This window comes from Haemaphysalis longicornis, unplaced genomic scaffold, assembly GCF_048455015.1.
Source record: "Haemaphysalis longicornis isolate Haplotype H1 unplaced genomic scaffold, Haemaphysalis longicornis Haplotype H1 scaffold_3, whole genome shotgun sequence".
Taxonomy (NCBI): Eukaryota; Metazoa; Arthropoda; class Arachnida; order Ixodida; family Ixodidae; genus Haemaphysalis; species Haemaphysalis longicornis.
Window position 1 is genome coordinate 171,742,629 of NW_027526335.1, and position 18,861 is coordinate 171,761,489.

At 44.7% G+C, this 18,861-nt stretch overlaps 1 protein-coding gene across 3 annotated transcripts; it reads right to left on the reverse strand.

Annotated features, from left to right (window-relative positions):
* Nucleotides 1–890: 890 nt before the first annotated feature.
* LOC144175773 (uncharacterized) lies at nucleotides 891–17,375 on the reverse strand. 3 transcript variants are annotated; one of them, XR_013323680.1, is made up of 6 exons: nucleotides 17,094–17,375; nucleotides 16,292–16,343; nucleotides 12,233–12,383; nucleotides 5,191–5,282; nucleotides 1,660–1,822; nucleotides 891–1,090 (listed from the first exon to the last, which is right to left on the reverse strand). XR_013323680.1 is itself a non-coding variant. In XM_077704787.1 (5 exons), the coding sequence occupies exons 2-5, from the start codon at nucleotides 16,306–16,308 to the stop codon at nucleotides 1,033–1,035; spliced, it is 330 nt and encodes a 109-aa protein (XP_077560913.1). In that variant the 5' UTR covers nucleotides 16,309–16,343; nucleotides 17,094–17,374; the 3' UTR covers nucleotides 891–1,032. The 3 variants fall into 3 exon arrangements, 1 of the variants encoding a protein (XP_077560913.1); XR_013323681.1 differs by having other exon boundaries at nucleotides 12,233–12,343; nucleotides 17,094–17,374; XM_077704787.1 differs by lacking the exon at nucleotides 12,233–12,383 and having other exon boundaries at nucleotides 17,094–17,374.
* Nucleotides 17,376–18,861: the final 1,486 nt, after the last annotated feature.

Sequence of the window (18,861 nt, forward strand, 5' to 3'; positions counted from 1 at the left end):
ATAGAATAGAAGCACAACGCAGACGCGGACGGGCGATATGGTCAAATGAAGCATTTCAATAAAATCGTGATCTATTCGGAATAGTGATGCATCTTCGTTCAAACTTCCCCACGGAGTACTAGGTCGTCGCCACAAGTCTTTGGGAGATCGCGCACTTGTACTTGGAACTCCCATTATGAGATGGAACACTGATGTGCCAATTTTTGTTAGTTACAGCAATGAAATGACTCTACAATTTTAGCTGTATTCAATACCCAAGCAGCACAAGCCTGTACGGCTTAAAATCAGCCGAAGAACTTCAGCCAGGTAATTTCTGCCCGGCCTTTCTCCAGTCAAAGTGTAAAGCGCGCACTCAAAGGTGGGCCTCTGCCGTGTGTTTAAAGTTAACTGCTGTACACCCAATGGCCACTCTCCTTTTACCAATTCACTGCAGAGGGGTCCACAACGGTCTCCGGCCGTACAGCTTTGCCGGAGATCAGCCATTACCTTTTGCCGGAGGCTGGCTGATGAACCACTGCCCGAGGCCGGCTGTTAAACTTTTGCAGGAGGTCAGCTGTTGACCTTATGCCGATGGTCGGCCGTTGAAATGTGTCTAATCAATGGCCCATAAGCTTTTGCCGAAGTACGGCCAGTCAGCCTTCCCTGGTGAGCGGCTGGTGCCTGGCTGTTCAACTTTAGGTATATACTAGCTGTTCAACCATAGTAGACATTCTGCCATTTACATCCCGGCTGTCCAACCCCAGCAGCTTTCAGTTCGAATTGCGCACATGGGTTCCTAAAAACGGGACATGCTGTAAATTCGTAATGCATGCATAAGCATTTGTGCCCTTTTAAAGAGCACTGTTTGCCCTTTCAGGGACAAATGTAGTGATTTACAAAGTCTGTGGTGATTAGGTTTTTTGACTTAATTTATTTTGCTCAGTTCATGCTGTCCAGTGTCTTCCGGTTCGTTATTTTGCTCAGTTCATACTGTCCAGTGTCTTCCGCTTCGTGCGGCCGCCATCCCAGTCACCGGCGGAGTATAGCCGTTTCTTAATAACAGCTGCCACAGCGACCTTGTTTGCGTCGGGGTACCTGGGCTGTATTGACACTGAAACAAAATTGAAAACAGACAAATAAGTAACATACTGCACTGTAAAAATGTCCACAGGCTTAGCAATGGCCTTCCTGAAAAAAAAATTCAATTGATTGATTGATTATGAGGTTTAACACGCCGAAACTACGCAGGTTATGAGGTGCGCCGTAGTAGAGGGCTCCGGATTAATTTCGACCACCTGGGGATCTTTCACATGTGCCGAAATCTCAACACACGGGCGTCTTTGTTTTTCGCCTCCGTCAGAAAAACGGCCGCCGCAGCTAGGATCGAACCTGTGACCTTCAGCACAGTAGCACAACGCCTTAGCCACTAAGCCACCGCGACGGGTGAAAAAAAAAAGTATTACAAGCTTGCTTAATGCAATGCCTCTAGTTTTCACAACGTACAACTATTCCGGAGAGCCAATATTTAATACGCATTACCAAACAGTATCCGTATTCATTCCTGTAAACAAGAACATTAAAAATAAGCTCTAATGGTCGAACAAATACCCTGAAATAAAGTAGCCCCTGAAAATATTATAATGAATTCCTTGTGCATAAAATAAAATCAGGGCAGCTTACCAAGAACAAGAGACAATGTTGTCTAGCTCGTAGAAGGCCTCTTTCACCCCCTTGGACCCTGCCCAGCTGCAGGACAATGCCACTGGCTGCCCAATCACCATGCCCAACACCGTGCGGGCCCCGCCTTGAAGTCGTAGCCACCCATGTGGCAGAAGTACTGGGCCTAACAGGAGAAAGGAAATTTGAAATACACTTGTAAGTTGAATGCATCGAGGCTGAACATATGACGCAAAAGCATACCTTTAACGTGAGCACATGAGAAAGCAAACAATTTGTTGTCGTAGATAACACAATCAGTTCTGCTGCCTTTTGGTTATGGCACGGCACAGAGCTCTGGCCTTTTCTTTTTAACAGCAGAGCTGTCAAGCTTGTGCTCCTCGGAGGGATGTTACCAGGGCGCTACAGCACACAGTCCGGCAGCCGAGTTTGTGAGGGGGAGGAGGGAGGAGTGGAGACGAGGACCGGTGCACGTACAAGGGTCCTCGTGCAAAAGGTTTAGCCTTGCCGAGCGCACATGGTATGACGTTAGCAATGACATCAGCATTCCGCGCATAACTTTCGCGAGGCTGTTTGCGACAGCAAGGCCACGCCTTTTCTCGCCTCCAGATCGTTTTCGCGGGTCTGCACCTTGTTTCCCGCAGCGGACTACTTCGATGGCGAGTCCGCCGGGATGATAAACCCCGGGACATTAGTTTCCCTCTCGGAACGCGCTTTGTCGGGCCGCGCTCATGTTTAAGTTGCTCGTCGCAGTTCCGGGTAAATACTACGGCGTTGTCGAGGTAGACTAGGAAGGTGTACCATTTTCTGAGGCTTCCCCCCAGCTCCACTGGTCACTGCTGTTTGCAATAGCAAAGCCACGCCTCAATTTTGTTCATAATGTTTTTGAAGTCCACATTCTATGAAAAAAATTCTACATGCGCAAAAAGAATGATCAAAGCGGCGCAGATATGAGAAAGTTATTCTATTTTTTAGTCTAAAAATACAAGCACATGCAGTACTGGCAACGTCACACTTGAGGCCTCCAGATATGACGACAAAGAGCGGTGGCCCTACAGTTGGCTCAGCTTGAAAGTGTGTATATACCATTATTTTGACCAAACGAGCCTAAATGTTGCCTTACTGCTTGTTTTCTTTAAAGTAAGCATAAAAGCTTAACCGTGGGCTCAAAGAATACAAAAATCTATAGAGACAGTAACAGAGCCACACTATGGATCCGCTTCGAGCACGTGTGCCTTTCCATGGCGTGTTACGATGCACCACTGTTGATATCGCCTGGCGTCAGCGCGCGTCGCCGAAATACACGCGAACTCGTTCATTCGCACGCCGTATGCTGATGTCTATTCACGGCAGATATTGGCATCGATGGTAGAGGAGGCGTGGTCAGGGAGCATAGCAAAAGTGGACGGCAGCTTCCAGGTTATCAGTCCGTCTCTATGTCTGGGGACATGTTTTAGCACTGGGAAATGCTGTTTCGTTCACTGAAAAACAGCAACATTTTTTTCTCTAGCGGTGATTGGCTGCCTTGAGACAAATTGAACCAAACTGTTTTTGTTGGCAAGCTATTATCCCTTGGAGACGGATATAATTCTGTGTGGCACATTCTGTACTTCGCTACCTTTGCTTGCGCCGGAGAGATTGCGATCGGGTGATGCTTGTTATGAGGTAAATATGGAAGCTCTAGCTACATTGCTTCTAGTATTAGCAAGATGGGGGTTGTCTGCAAGATTGGTGCGTGAGACACAAGCATTCTCACTGCCAGAATTTCACAAACATGACAAGAAACAGACACTGCTCAATTTTTGCAAGCCTCACAGCTTGTGTATATGGTCGAGAGGTAAGAAGCTGGAGTACTGGTTTGCAAGTCAGTGGTTCTAATCCCGCGTTTTGTTTTTTTGCTGCGAGCGTTCTATAAGGTTTTTTTTACCAGAATATGCAGCTGTTTCTTTAACCTTTCTTTGAACCCACAAGTGACGTTCACATGAAACCTCAATAGCAAGGCAGCGCTGAACATGGCTTCACACTAAATTAAAGAGAGGTAAAGATGGTACAGAGTTCAGACAAAGAGACATAGCAACACCCATCGACGCAGCAGCAGGCATGTCACTTTGCTAGTCTCGTGTGGCTGCTTGTCCTCTCCTACTTTCCGGCACAGTACCACCGAACGACAGCGTCACGAAGCGCGGAAAGGAGCTTTCCAGGTCAGGCCACCCTGGGCTTAAAACTTCCAGGACGTATTTTTTGCCGCCCTCATTTGTCCCGCCATATGACATCGGGGTCAGTGAGAAAGTGAGCAGCAGATTTCCGGTTTTCGAGAAGAGGGCAGTGCTCTATTTGCTTGTATTTTTAAATTTAAAATTAAACAACTTTTTTATTTCTACAAGGATCTTGGCAATTTTTTTGCATCTATCTCTGCACGACACCAAGAACAGATGTAGTGGACAAAAAGTACCTGAAAGAAATGTGCTCGAGAAATTCACGAGGGACAAACCCACACACAAAAAAAGGAAGCAGACAAAATGAGATTTGACGGACTAGCGATTGAATTTTAATCATGAGTGATAGAAAGATTCCACTTTCCTGCAAAATGTCTTATATAGGCAATTGGGGCGTTGCTTTAATTAAAGGTTTAAAGAGCACCCTGCGCAATGAGTTGAGGGAATGATTATGTGCATCTTGCATCGCACGTACCTTCCATCATAGCGAACATATTTTCATGATTCTTGTGGGAGGTGATTGCTGGGACAATAGACTACCCCAAAATACATTCCGAGTAGACGAGGGAAAGTGCTACGGGTCCCTTTGATAGGCAAGGGTGCGAGAAAAAGCCCACTAATGCCTACGCAAGTTGCTGTGTAGGGACATTGCTTATGAGATACCTCTTTCATGTGGAAAGGTCTGCATTGGGCACACTGGAAGGTGTGTGAACGTGCGATTGCGTGAACATGAACATAACCTCTCAGTTGAGAACTGCACAAGTGGGCATAACCCCATCCATAGCTCTGCAAGCGCATGCATGACGCTCTTAAAAAGCAAGTGAAAATTGTCCAGGTGCAGTGATACATGAGAAAGGGAGATACAGGAAGCTTACCACATAGGAAAGAACGGATGCGATTGTGTCAGTGACATTTCAACAGGTCTCCATATGAAAGAGCGTATTTATTAGGCTGTGAATTTTCCTTATCACAATTTTTTTTTGCATGCAAGTGGAGCCACGTAACTTTGGCCTGCAATTATGTGTTCTTACGCTGCCTAAAAGTTAGTTGCTAGTCATTGCCTGTTATCACCAGCTACTTTCTGTGATTGTCAATATTTCGCGCCAAGTTCAAGTATCGTTAAGATGCACCAACTCGCCAAACACATCTTTCTAAGCTTGGAAGAAAGGATGAAATAACCTAAAACACAAAGCAATCACACTGTGCTTCATGACTATGCTAAAGAACCCACCAGTAACTATTAACAGCAGGTATTGTCTAAAGCCTAATAAACTGCATGTCAATTTCCTTGATTTTAAGATGCAGAAATCCCACAAACCTTGTGAGATTAGCAGCAGTGATGCACAGATTTCACCCACTCTCATCCACAGCGTTTGTGGCAGGATCAGTAGTAAGAGCTCATGCCAGGCACTGCAAGAAAAAACAAGACCACACATAATATACGGTACTTTGAAAATGAAAAACAGACAAGCAACCAAAACGAATAGAAAACCGGGCAAGCATTTTGATTGCTTGAGCAGGGTCACAAACTGTTAAATTGTAAAAACAATTCTTTCTTAACATCTTTGCAGCAGCCAAAAAATTTTGGAATTTGTTAGCACCAGGAAACTAGACTGTAAACAGGTCCTCTCACACAGGGGTTCCCTCTCACAAGTGTTGCAACGTAATGAGAGCATGCTTGCCAATCTTCCCACGAAAACCTGCCTTGAGTTGTTCGCAACACCCAGAAAGTTTCCATAGATGCCACCCATCCCTGTCACAAATGAAGGCATCTAGAACTGACAACCTTAGGTAGTCCTGTGCTTCATGTTCAGACGATATACGAAAATGCTATAAATCAGGGGTTGGCAACCCGCAGCCCATGGGGCAGTATTATGTGGCCCCCGGCACAATGGTAGACCCCTTCTCCTCTGTCACTTTCTACCTGAAGGCTGACATGGCAGTTTTGACCTCAACTGGCATGAAAGCTCGTGACATTCGTGTTGGAAATAAACATGATAATGATTGCTATTCTAGTTTTGTACACTGCTTTCAATTTCCTCCCCAAAATTTATTTGCCTGCAAAGCCCCCCTTCCCCTTCCAACCAATGTGCCCTCCGGCCCCCTTCGTGTCCATTGCATTAAACCCGGCTCTCCGCCTGAAAAGCTTGCTGACCCCTGCTATTCAGCAAAAGTTGCAAATTTTTAACCTGTCACTGCTTGTTCAATTCGAAGTGAATGAAAATAAGTAAGATCTCTCGTTTGTATGCATCACGCAAGCATACAAACCCATTAAACCCTTCGTAATTTCAATGAAGGGCCCATGAAGACTTGCTAGGGTTGAGGCTAGGCCAAGTTGATTCTAAGTTGAAAAAGACGAGACTGCAAAATGGGCGAGATACATCAGACAAAGAAATGAGGAAAAACACAAGGGCTGTTGTTTCTACTTATTTCTTTGTCGTTTGTGCTGCCTGTTTTGGACATTTTTTTAAAGACTGGGCTGTAGCTCATGTCTCTCGGCAATTGTGTTCAATAGAAAACACTGGCGCCATCACTGAAGGATCCGCGTTTTCTCAGAAGGATCAGGCAGAGTAGGCCACCTTGGATTTGCATGGGAGCCCTGACATAGGCAGTTTGGGGAGAGGCACACATGGCATCACACTGATGTCGATGTCGAAAGGAAATCCATCCTTAACTTTTTCGAGCATGCACATATTAAAATTGACTTAAAATATGTTCTTCCGAACACTTAAAGGTTAACCTTACTGAGGGGTATCTCTATTTAAAAAGAAAGCTTTTTATGTAGTCATCTGTGCTTTGAAATTTTGTGCCAGCACTCCTTTAAGGGTCAGATTGAAGTTTTCACTATTCTCCACACTATAACGTGGCAAGGGCCCTGTGACACACTGGAAGGCAGCAGCAAAAAAATGGGCAGTCAGCAAACTAGATTCCACACCATTGTGATGAAACCAAATCTTTGGAATCGCTGATCAAACAACCTTGCGGAGCTTATCAGTGTTTTAAGTGCTAACTGATATAGCCATGGTGTTCGTTCTTGCTTTAGGTGCTGACTCTGAGTAGAAGCAGGCAACTGAAGCTCACCTGAACCCTCAGGGAGTTCCAAGGGAATGCCAGGCATGATTTACATGATTTTTCTTTCAACTTTAAAAGCTGCCATGCAGTTGAAGAGCCATCCAAAGAATGGTGCAACATCCTACCATTTGCAAAACAGCTTTCTTTCATTTTATGCTGCTCTCCTTATGCAACTGCATTGCAGCTGTTTGTCCTTCATGTTATCATTAGAAAATATTGTTAATTTTGACATGGAGCCCTAGAAGTTCTGGCAAAAAGTCAACACAACTGTTTTAACTCTTTCGGGACCGCTCCATAGGCCTTCGATCACATATGATCGATGGTTTCGCGAGCCTGCAGAATACACATTTTCGCTCGATGGAACACCTAGCGACATCTAGGAGATAGTTTGAAAACTGGAGTTTTCTCTTTTGTGAAGTTTCGTTTTTTATCGCCAGGCGGCAACGCGTCAGATATTTTATTCTGACGGGCAGTAGTTTCAAATGTAAACAAACATGGCGTCATACTCGCGCGAGCGCGATAAGAAATCCGCCTCGTCTCGTCTCGCACATCTTCGCCTCCTACTGTGGATTTTAACGATGAGAGAGGCAGTGAAGAGTCGGAATGTGGCTTTAGAGATTGGATTTCAGCTCGAGTGAGGATTCGGGTGTCGATCAGCCTGAACATCAAATCGCGCTCAAAGGTGGGTGTTGGTTTCGGTTTCAATTGGCTCTGGAGTAAATATGTGCGCTCGAAATATGTTCTGGCTGGTTTATATTTGTTCGCTAGGGTGTTAACTACCTATGGTGGTGATCTCCTGCCACCAGTGCAGAAACGGATGAAGTTTTCGCCGGGACGAGAGCCCGGCGTGTACCTGGGCGACGACGAGCCATGGCCTTAGTGCCAAAAAGATCACACACAAAACAAAAAACCAGTTACACCTAGCCGCATCAAACTTTTGCGATGAAGAAACAAAGCATTGTGTTAGATTTTGTATATCCTGAAATAATTTTATTATGTTTTAATATTTTATATTTACGCTTTTTTCTATCTTTTTCTGTAGTTTTTTTACAAAGTTCTTACTTTCAGATTTTTTCATGGTTCTATCGCCAGTGTTGAAGTAAAACTTGGTATTGTATGTCAAAGAGCATATAATTAGCTGCATTTTGGTATATGCTAAGGCAGGATGGTGCCTTTGCTTTATGTAATAAAAAATTTGTACCGCGACCTCCCTTTTTCATCACTTTTTCCGGCGGTCCCGAAACAGTTAATATTCAAATATTTTGGTTGTCCCCACACCATACCTTAATTAAGATTAATACCCTAGTTACATGGCGGAAGTAACTGTAGTTACGTTTAACGGTGGTTACTAAATTTTAACTGCGGTTATCGCAAACTGCGGTTTTGGCTGTTACATGCGAAATTCCAAGTGTGTCGACAGCGGTCACTTGGTTGTGAGCGCAACAAAAATAAAGTAACAAACTTTTAACCTCACGATAAAAACCAAAGGCGAAGCAGTGTAGACAAAAAATATCGTTAGACAGTTGCTTCAGACCCAAACGCGACGCACTCGCGCACGCCGAAAAAGGGGCTTCCCCAGCAGCTCGCGAGCGGCTTGTTCTCGGGTCAGTTTGGTGTTGGGAACTTAGGAGCGTGGTAGATATTTGACCGGCGCTATCTCTACAACTGCAAATTACGATACATAGCACAATTTTTAACCTTTATAATATCCACTTTGTCGCATGTGGAACTTCTTTTCCGCGATTGATTTCGAAGAGGGGCGACAAGCTGTTGCTACCGTGGTCTGGGCTGGTTCGAGCCGCTTTCAGTGCCGTGCGGACAGACGCGCCGGCATGTTTGCAGGAACGGCCGACGTGCGCACGGATCGTTTCCGAGTGCTGAAAACGCTTCATGATTGCCTGCTTTGTCTATTTTTTTTGGCAAACGATCAGCAGAATTTACAAATTTAGGCTTTTCTCATAGTTGATCGGGTGAACCGGGAAACGAGCTGCTGCTCACGCGCGGTCGTGCCGACTGCGAGAGCGACGCAAAGAGCACAAGCTCCTCTTGGGGGCAGCTTCGAGGGCTCCCGCTATTTCAGGTCTTCGTCTTCTGCGAACGCCAGGTGATTTTTTTCGCCTACGCTGATGCGCCGCCACTTGTGTGCAAACTGAACACTGCGGCAGCAGCAACTGCGGTTAGCGTAACCGAACTGAGGTGGCCAAGCTCAGTTTGCATTAACCATGGTTAGCGGGGTAACTGTGCCCGTGTAACTAGGGTATAAGGGTCCCAGTCGACTGTGGGAAACTAGCAGGCGAGTTTTACTCATTACATAACAAACTGAAGTGTGTGTTAAAATAGGCCATTTCAATCTCTCATTTGGAAAAACAAAGCCCATGAAATGTGTATTTTGAGAACACTTATTGATACAGTTCTGTCATTATTAAGCATCATACTACATTTCCCCACCTGTAACTTTATCAAATTAAAGCAGTGCATCTCAGCCGCGCTGCAGTACATTAGCATTTATTCGAATAATCACTAAGATCAAAAAGCCTCATAGCAGCCACTGAGTAAAAATGTTTGTGCGAATGACGGGAAAGGAATGCTTCTATCATGAAAATACAAAACCTGGACCTCGTACTTATATTATTGCACTTTTTACAGCCTACAAACCGTTGGCTTTATTTCAGTTGTCTCAACTACGACATAGTACCGCATTTCCTCTTTAGTCTTGTGTAATAAAGCAAGGATATTGGAAGAAGCACACGCCGCAAAATTCTGCGCATAGGTGTCCTCGCAGTGTTGAACCTCAAAAAAAAAAAAAAAGCACACGCAATAAGAAACAAACAAGCCCAATTTTTTGCACTACGGCTATGAATGGTCAGTTGCCTAGATTGTAAAACTCTGCTGCCCCAATATTGTTGAGGCCACGGAAATGGCAGGGGACAAACTCAGTACGCTCGCACAAGCTTGGCAGCCACAGAAATTGCAGCGTGCAGTCGTAGTTGACAAAGAAAGATGCCAAAAAAAGGTGCGTATGTGTGTGTAGGGGGGGGTGAGGAGGGGGCATCAGTAGTTGCTCACTAAAGCCACCAGCGGTTGTCTTACAACTAAAGGTAGAAAAACTATTTTCTGCCAAAAAAAAAAAATGTGTGAATGCATTTGACTTCTCACTGTTTAGCCGTACAGCACTTTCCAAGCTCACTGACGACTTATTTATAAGAGGTTCACAGCACTGTAGAAAGCCACGGCTTCTTTCTTAATAACTACGACTTATTTATCTAAAATTACAGCCAGGCTGCATTCTGAACTTCTCTATCAGAAATACTGTTTTGCGAAGAACAAACTATTTGCCGCAGTGTTTCACTCAGCCTCATCTTTACTGCTTTCAAAACAGCGGTTTATTTGTACTGCAGAAACGGCTTCCTTGAATGTTTCTTTTTTTATATTAGCTTTCTAAGGAAGCTTTGCAACCTTCATTTAAAGGTTAGCAGTGTACTGTGTTCGCAATAGGAAAAAAAAAAAAAAAAAACGGCAATATTTATGTCTTTGCTGCGGTGCTCACAGGATAGCGGCGGCCCATGCACTAGCCCAAAGCTGGGAAACATGCACGCACCACCGTGTGCAAGCAAAATGCCTACAAGCTCCTAGAGCAAAATCTTCTGAGAAATGTCATCACATCTAAAAATACTTTTTTCGTTTCGTGCAAGAAAATGCACTACAATTTCCTACTATCTTAACTGGACCTTTACAAACCGATACCTACCTCGACATCTTAGAAGCTCTTGATTGAGGAATGCATTGTGATAATTGCTTAACGTTGTCAAACTCAGCACTGATTCATTACTTCAGGCACCCCTGTCTCCAGGGACCTGCCAGGAGAAATGCACACATTGCTTTTTCCACATTGGCATAGTGAATGGCAAAAAAGCCGCTGCCTCTTGAGCTACTGCCGCAGCACTGACAGGAACATTGTCAGCTTGTTCTTTTCCACGGTTATTAACACAGTAAGCTTCTAGCCAACAACAGAGGTTAGAAACTTGCACAGGATACTAAAAAAACTGAGCAAGCCTTGTCTATACAGTACAAGAACTTCTGAACTTGTGCTTGGTTGCTGCAGTGAAGTTTCTGAGGAAGCATAAATAAATGCTGCTTAGGAGACAATAAAGACGAATTTCTGTTGAATTTACATTGGCAATATTTAGTTCTTTGTATGATTATAATTTATGTTTCATCCAGCTGCCCCCAAGTAAGGAAGTTTTTAAGCGCAGACTCGATTTAAGAGCACACATCGTGAACTTGTGCGAGAAGCTGCATCTTTCACGGTTTTCGATAATGCTATGAACTTTCTAAAAATAAAGCACCGATGAGCTTAGATAGTGCCATTACCATCAAACAGTGCTTACTCAATTGCATTCCAGACGATTTGTCTCAGCACCAAGGTTTTGGCAAGTACAATTTTATTCAACGAGTCAGCACCCTACAGTTTAACAGTGCACTAGAGAGCGCACTCATGGTGAGCGAGAACTAACTGCACGGCGGGTTTGCCCATGCTGTGCACAGGCTGCAAATGCCCCGTGTTGCATGTTGTCTTATCAGATTCGTGGCCTCTGAGTGGTACATTTTGTCATGGCAGTCCTCTTGAATATAACAGCTGTACCCACATTTTTCAGACTTTTTTTTTTCCTCCAGCATGCAGGTCGGCATGCCTTGGGTGAAAATGTGCAAAGGCTGCTTGTTTGAGCGTCACTGCACAGTTGTTGAGTACATAAAAAAATAACAAACACAAGATCGTTATGCATTAAAAACCATAACTAAGATTTTGGGGGTCCCTGAGTGCTTCCGCAAATAGATTATCACGCCAAATTGAACATATTTGAATGTAGCACCTTTGCAACAATACGCGCTGTCGTATGCTGTTTTTAGAGCCCAGTTATTGATTCCAATCCCATTATCTATCGCTAATTTCTGTTCGCTACAGGTTAGCAGTGTTCATTTTATAGACGAGAAACAAACAAAAATCAACCCTTTTCTAATGCTACAGCTCAGCTCTGCGGGGACGGTGAGACGCACAGCTAATTCGTAGGGTATAGGAGTCGGGTGCAGCAATTGACTGGAAAAAGTGTGGCACAGAGAAATATAGCTCCACAAACCGCGATTTCGGTGAGAACCACGCAAAGCATGGTCCATTTGCAGCCTGTGTACAGCATACGCAATCCTCGCATGCAACTAGCTTTCACTCGCCTTTAACCCACTTTCTACTGCACTGTAAACTGTGGGTTGCAAACTGTTGAATATGAACTTACCAATTTTCAAATCAGATTAGGTGTCCGAATCGGCCACACGATACGCAGTCCAATGCGGCTGGTGGCATGTGGCTGGGGCCGTGGCTGCTCCCGCTGTCCCCCGAGAAATGCCTGCACAGCTCCACACCAATCCCAGGCAAATGGCGCCACCCTGAGAAGGTTGTAAAATTGTGGTCTATAGTCAGGGCACCTACCAAACTGATGCGTCAAAATTTCCCTAGTTTTTGCTTCAGCAAATTGCCATGAGCAACATGAGTTCATTCATCTCTAGGCAGTCTCAAAACGTCACGATGCTGTCATGATCAAGTATGCTGAACAATCAAAACAATAGAGGAGGTGAACAAATATCATACATTTCTTAAATTGAATTTAAATAGTTAAATACAAATACGAATGTTACTGTATTTAGTCGATTATAACACGTTTTATTTTTGCAACCTGAAGTCAACCCTCGCGTTACAATCTGCCTAAAATTGCAATGATGCACCCATTTGTCATCAATGGCTACATTTCTGACCATTTCGCAATCTATGTCAGCAAGATGTGTCAGAGTTGTTCGGGTCCACTACAAGCTAAGATCAACTTTTTTCGTTTCCTTGCTTTTTTTCTGTGGTGGTTGACAGCGTGCGCAACTTTTTTCCTTTGTTTTCGCGCCGTACTTTAGTATTGAGGCATAGGTAACTTTCATTGCCCTGAAGTGTTTCAACACCGCTTCAGCTCCCCTTGTTACGGCAACGTGTTGCACTCAGTATGACCCATGCTATTTTAATGGCTCAAGAAATCGGGAATTCGGCAGCTCCCCGAAGAGTCAACATCGACCGTCTGTGGATGGCAGCTACTGCGGGAGCGCCTTTTTACATGCGAACCCTGCCAAAAAAGTTTCCGAGGGCCTTGCTACAGCTGCCACGTCGAATTACAAAAGGGTGTTGCTGATTTCGTCACCAAACAGTGTAACCGCCTTTTGGCGGTCAGTGTTGAGCTGATACAGCTCAAAACAAGTGATATCGCTCGACAGATGGGCTTCCTGCGAAGTTATAAGTGTCAAAGGTGGGCGCCTAGCCCAAGTGTTTGAAAAATAAATGTGCTTTTCCATAATTCCACTGGCCTCACGTGAGTACTTTGGCGGCTCTTCTTTTTTTTTTTTGGCACAACAGAAAGTTACCCTTTGAGTTACTTTAGTGGTTTTAATTTTTCTTTTTTATGCGATGAAGTCACCCCTCACGCTACAATCGTGGTCACATTACAATCCAGTAAACACGGTACGGGGTTGTCTTTGGCATTATTATTGGAAGGGCAAAATTCAAAATTAGCATACACTATGTTCTCTGTGCTTTTTTAGACCGATCTTGATCAGAAGAGCAAGACTATAAGCAACAACGAAATGAAATCTTATTTGTGCCCGATCACCAATGAGAGAAGCTTTTGAGGTATTAAAAAATGATGGAAAGTTTCAGGTACCCCTGCTTGGTACACAGGGGGTTGCGGCCAAATCATTAGGGAGCACTGCCTTGCTGCCCCAACATCTACCTATAGTAGACCATGCAGGAGCACAAGCCAGCATGGGCTACTTTAGGTAAACCTACCCATCCGTACCTGCCGCAGTGGCTAAGTGGCTAAGGCATTGCGCTGCTGAGCACGAGGTTGCGGGTTCGATTCCCGGCTGCTGCGGCCGCTTTTCTGATGGAGGCGAAAAGCAAAAACGCACGCGTGTACGAGATTTCGGCGCACGTTAAAGATCCCCAGGTGGCCAAAATTAATCCGGAGCCCTCCACTGCGGCGCGCCTTATTGCCGGCGTTGCGTCAACGCGTTAAACCCCCCAATCAATCAATCATCATCATTATCTACCTATCCGTACCATTGATGCATTTTATTTGCCAGGGCTATCGACGTTTGCCCCCTCATCCCACCAAAAGGCTCTGATAAAAATCACGTGATTACGTTACGCCGTCGGATTGACTGATTGCAGGGTTTAACACGCTGAAGCTGCACATGGGCTATGAGGCGTGCAGTAGTGGAGGGCTCCGGATTAATTTTGAGCACCTGGCAAACTAACTTATGCTGAATCTCGAGACAAGGGTGTTTTCGCTTTTCGCCTCCATCAGAAAAGCAGCCACCGTGGCCAAGATCAAACCAGCATATATGGGCTCAGCACCACACCTTAGCCACTGAGCCTAGCTGCGGGTGCATTATGCTGTCAGTGTCTCAAGCTTGTGAATACAGTAAATGCTGCTTAGGTACTAACATTACCCTATAGTGCAAAGAACAAAACTTTTGACTGCACCTAATTTACATTGTTTTGGTACAATTTGTTTTTTTCACATCCTTCGCACACTATCTAGCCAAATATATGTTCAATATGATGACCAGGCGGTTGATGCCTCGCCAGAATTACCACCCCATCAACATGTGCAGTCACTTTACTGGCCCGAAAGAATCTAAATTGTCAATTCTTACGATTCGAGAAAGCGAACTCATGATCTTGAGTAGCATGTGGCTATGCCTCATTTAAAAACAGAACCCAGCATGTAAACGTTTGTCTGCACACATTTAGAGGCACTAAAGCCATTTTATATAGATGAAAAAAAAAACATTTTTAATTAATGAGCAAGAATAAACAAAATATGGCAAAGAAAGCCCAACGGTTCGTTTTGCTCCGACAAAAATCTATTTGGTTGAAATGATTGATTGATTGTAGGGTTTAACACGCCGACGCAACGCAGGCAATGAGGCGCGCCGTAGTGGAGGGCTCCGGATTAATTTTGACCACCTGGGGATCTTTAACGTGCGCCGAAATCTTGCACACACGGGCATTTTTGCTTTTCGCCTCCATCAGAAAAGCGGCCGCCGCAGCCGAAAATCGAACCCGCGACCTCGTGCTCAGCAGCGCAACGCCTTGCCACTGAGCCACCTCGGCAGGTTATTTGGTTGAAATGAATTTGAACTCACACAACTGAGCCTGTGCGCATAATGTAAGCACTGTGCTTACAGCATTTTGAGCAGTCACAGTATGCCGTCGACATAAAGAAATGAAGCATAAAGATGCCTCACTCCAGGTGCCACCAACAGTGCAGCTCAGTAGCATAGACATGATCTTATTTCAGAGAAAGGGGTGGCTGAGCTTGAATGCAAAAAAAGGGAAAGAAATTCAATTGACAGATCAATTTACAACTCAAGTTCACAAATAACTTTGGGACCTTGCACGCACACCCAGCATAACCTCCCCACTGTTTTTTTATTTTATTTTGCTTAACCCATCGCAAAACAGCCGGCTGATTAACTGACCACTGACAAGGAAGCCATGTAAATTCAGTGCATAGGTAGCGCGAAAGGATGTCAGGAGTCTGTATTCAGAGAAAAGAACAGTGCCTTCCTGTATCTGCAAGAGATTCAGCTTGACTAGCTCACATTCACTGGAAGCATGCAGGCTATGCTGCCAGAAGTGTCTGCTGAGAGCACCATCACTCCACTGGCGCGGCATCCAACATCCAATGCATAATGCTCAGTGACACGGTAATACAGAAGGGTCCATAGGTATAGAGGGGATATTGTGGCCGATATGCATGTGTATATGATATGCTGCTGTCAGTTACCGCTGGTGCAGCTACACAGACCCGAGTTTGGCCCCAGCTCCAGCATTCCAATTACTTCTTGCGGCACTGGGACTGCACCTGCAAGATCTAGTGCTTACTCACATTACTAGCATTATGACATAACAGCTGCCCAGCCTCAAGCAGATGTTGAAGGACTCTTCACCCAGAAAACCTGGTTTGCACAGGCACTACATCGTGTGCAAAAGAAATATAAAACAGGAATTCACTTTCTGCACGTATAAAAAGCTACATTCAACATAATTCAACTGTCCTAAACATGCAGAGCATCCTACCGCTGAAAGGGCTACCTACTACTATTATTCCTGTGGTAATGCAAGAATAAACAACTCCCACAAGTTAGGTGGGCATAATTCCTGCTGCAAAGGCCCCACATCACTCAAACGCATACTTATAGGTCCAGTTTCTATTTCTGGGTTCCTATATCGGCAACATAAATGCAGTACGTACCTGTTATTGCTTTTCATCTTGCCAGACAGCCCCCGTCCTGAAGCTCCAGCCACTTTTAAATGAAAAGGTTGCAAAGAAAAGTTACATAAGCACAAACGTCGTTACCTGCCAAAGTTAAAAGCTCACAGTACACTACACATTCCGAGAAGTAAGAACACTCACTCAATGATTGTTTTATTATCAAGACAGTTATGTCAAAAGACCTAACCACAGAATTGCTATGTAAGCGTAGATAGCGTTTACAGCAATGTGAAATATACTCCGCCTATGTGCTCCTGAACTACAAACCGTTTGAAGAAAACAAATAGTTTTCAGCCAGTAACAAGACGATAAAAAAATATCAAAACACTTTTATTGCCAAGTTAAGATTCTCAAACTATTTAAGGTTTTCATTTTTCTCAAGGGAAGTTTTACGTCCGATAAGTTAAGCAGTCGCACATTGTATTTTGCTTTGTTCAAAGTGGCACAGCTATCGAAATAAAACAAAAGCACGGTGAAACCGCACGGCCGCATATAGAAATAGACCTAATGCGATAAAAACCGCATACGAAACAAAACACGTCGATTCCTCACGATGTTATCAAGAGCACCGGCAATTATTTCAAGCTTCCTAAGGCCCTCCGCTGCGCCCACCACCTGTCCGTCAGCAACGCTAGACATATCGAGCAGCGCCAGCAAATTGCATTTAGCTTGCACGAACCACAGCGTGAGACTGACGCGGAAACGAGAAATCAAGCCAATAACACGTTTCTGGCACCGAACCTTAGTCGCGCTACAAAAGGTCCAGCAAAAAAGAACTTACCGAACTTCTTTGTCCGGGCACAGGAAAACGCCGCCGTTCTTCGATCGTTTGCCGCTGTATTTCAGCTTATCCTTAACCGCACGTGTTTCCAACGTGGCAAGCAGGCTTTATCCACAAAGGGCGAACACATTTTACGACGGTATATCGCACAAAAAACATGAATAACAACACGGACAACGCGCAACCACGGCCGACCTCGCCGCCACCACTTGATGGAAAAATTACATCGGAAACGACCGCAGCGCCGAAACGGCCAAATACATGAGCAGAGTTACGACTTTAAATTTTAATTCAAAGTGATCATAGAACATTTCCAAATTTTTCAATCTTCAAAGAATCATTTATTAAAAATTGTCATTGCTTTTGGTGTTCACCAGTATTTCAGTTTAAATAGAATCCTGATCGGAAGCGACTGCAGCGCCGAACAAAAGAGCAGAGTTCCCTCTTTGTATTTTTATGCAAAGTGATCACACAACATTGCGAAATTAATCAATCTTTAAGGAATCATTCATTCAAAATTATTATTGCTTTTTGTGTTCACAAGTATTTCAGGTTTAATGGGCTCCTGATTGCAATTTTCCCGATCGCTGCCTTCTTGCTCCCGGTCTTTTCCGATTGGCTGCCAGTTTTGTCCAGAAGATCTAAGCCAATCAGGCTGTATTTTTGGCGCATGGCAGCGCCCTGAAAAAACCTTGAACGGGGATGATGATGGCGAGTAAAAGTCTTTGAATCGGAGTGACGGCATGTTCCATTTCACCTGTCTTAGCTATTTATTTTACCTCGGACTTGTCTTAGCTGCCGCTATCTCTGGCTCTGATTCCCTGCGCCGTACGCGGTCTCGTGGACTTGTCTCGGTCATAACCAGACAAATAAAAATTCACGTGTGCCTTACAATGCTTTTCAGCTCGGACAAAATTTGGCGTTCGGCCTGCTTCAGCGCAGGCTTGCACGGGAGTCCTGAATCATTCGGCTCGCGCGTTTGCAGATCGTGATGTTGCATTAATCATTTGAAGGTGTGATCTGAGACTTCAGGGTGCGTAATCATTACCGAGGGAAATCTTTGTCGCAGGTGTCGCTAGCCTTACGCTTTTTCAACCACTTGGTTGGTAAATCTATAACTTCTCGTAAAAGGTACAGCGTTTATGTGAGTCTTTACTGTACTCGCACAGGACTATTCACTAGCATTTCTTTTTTTTTTTTGTCGGGTGTTTTCTTCGTAACTTCTGCGAGGAAAACTGGGAGGGAGGAATACCTTTATGATACGGAATGAAAATGACGACAAGGAATGAATACACCAGCACAGAAAAACGTACGCAGACACTATAAGTACTCTAGAAACGCAAATCTGAAAGACGCACAAACGCGCACACAGTGCAAACGTTCACAGAATTTCCTCAAAGCCGGTCACGGAGAAAGGCAAGGCCTTCGCAGCCCTTGTCGCAGACGCAGTCGAGGGCTGTGAGCCTATGCTAACGCTGAGTTTCAGCACACAGTGCAGGTTCAATGTCCTATCGAACACTACAAGAGTGACAGAGTGGTGATACTCGTCTCGTCTTATGCATGCAGGTAGTCGTTGGCGAAAGCGATGTTGAAGCTTCCTCACGTTTCCGTAGGTCATGCTGAAGTAACTGGAACTGGCCCATGCAGCATTCGGGGAGCCCAGGCGGGGTCATTTCTGTAGTGGTCGGTTGGCAGTTGTAGCTGCAGCGGCGGCTAGCTGTGGCTTTTTGTGTGCGCGTGACAGCTTACTCACCCCGTAATGGCGCAT

What these genes read in the sequence shown, in the direction of transcription:
- LOC144175773 (XM_077704787.1), bottom strand. An exon ending in ACTGCTGCTAATCTCACAAG is followed by an intron (nt 1,823 to 5,190) that starts GTTTGTGGGATT and finishes TTCTCCTGTTAG; the next exon opens with GCCCAGTACTTCTGCCACAT. An exon ending in AACATTGTCTCTTGTTCTTG is followed by an intron (nt 1,091 to 1,659) that starts GTAAGCTGCCCT and finishes ATTTTGTTTCAG; the next exon opens with TGTCAATACAGCCCAGGTAC.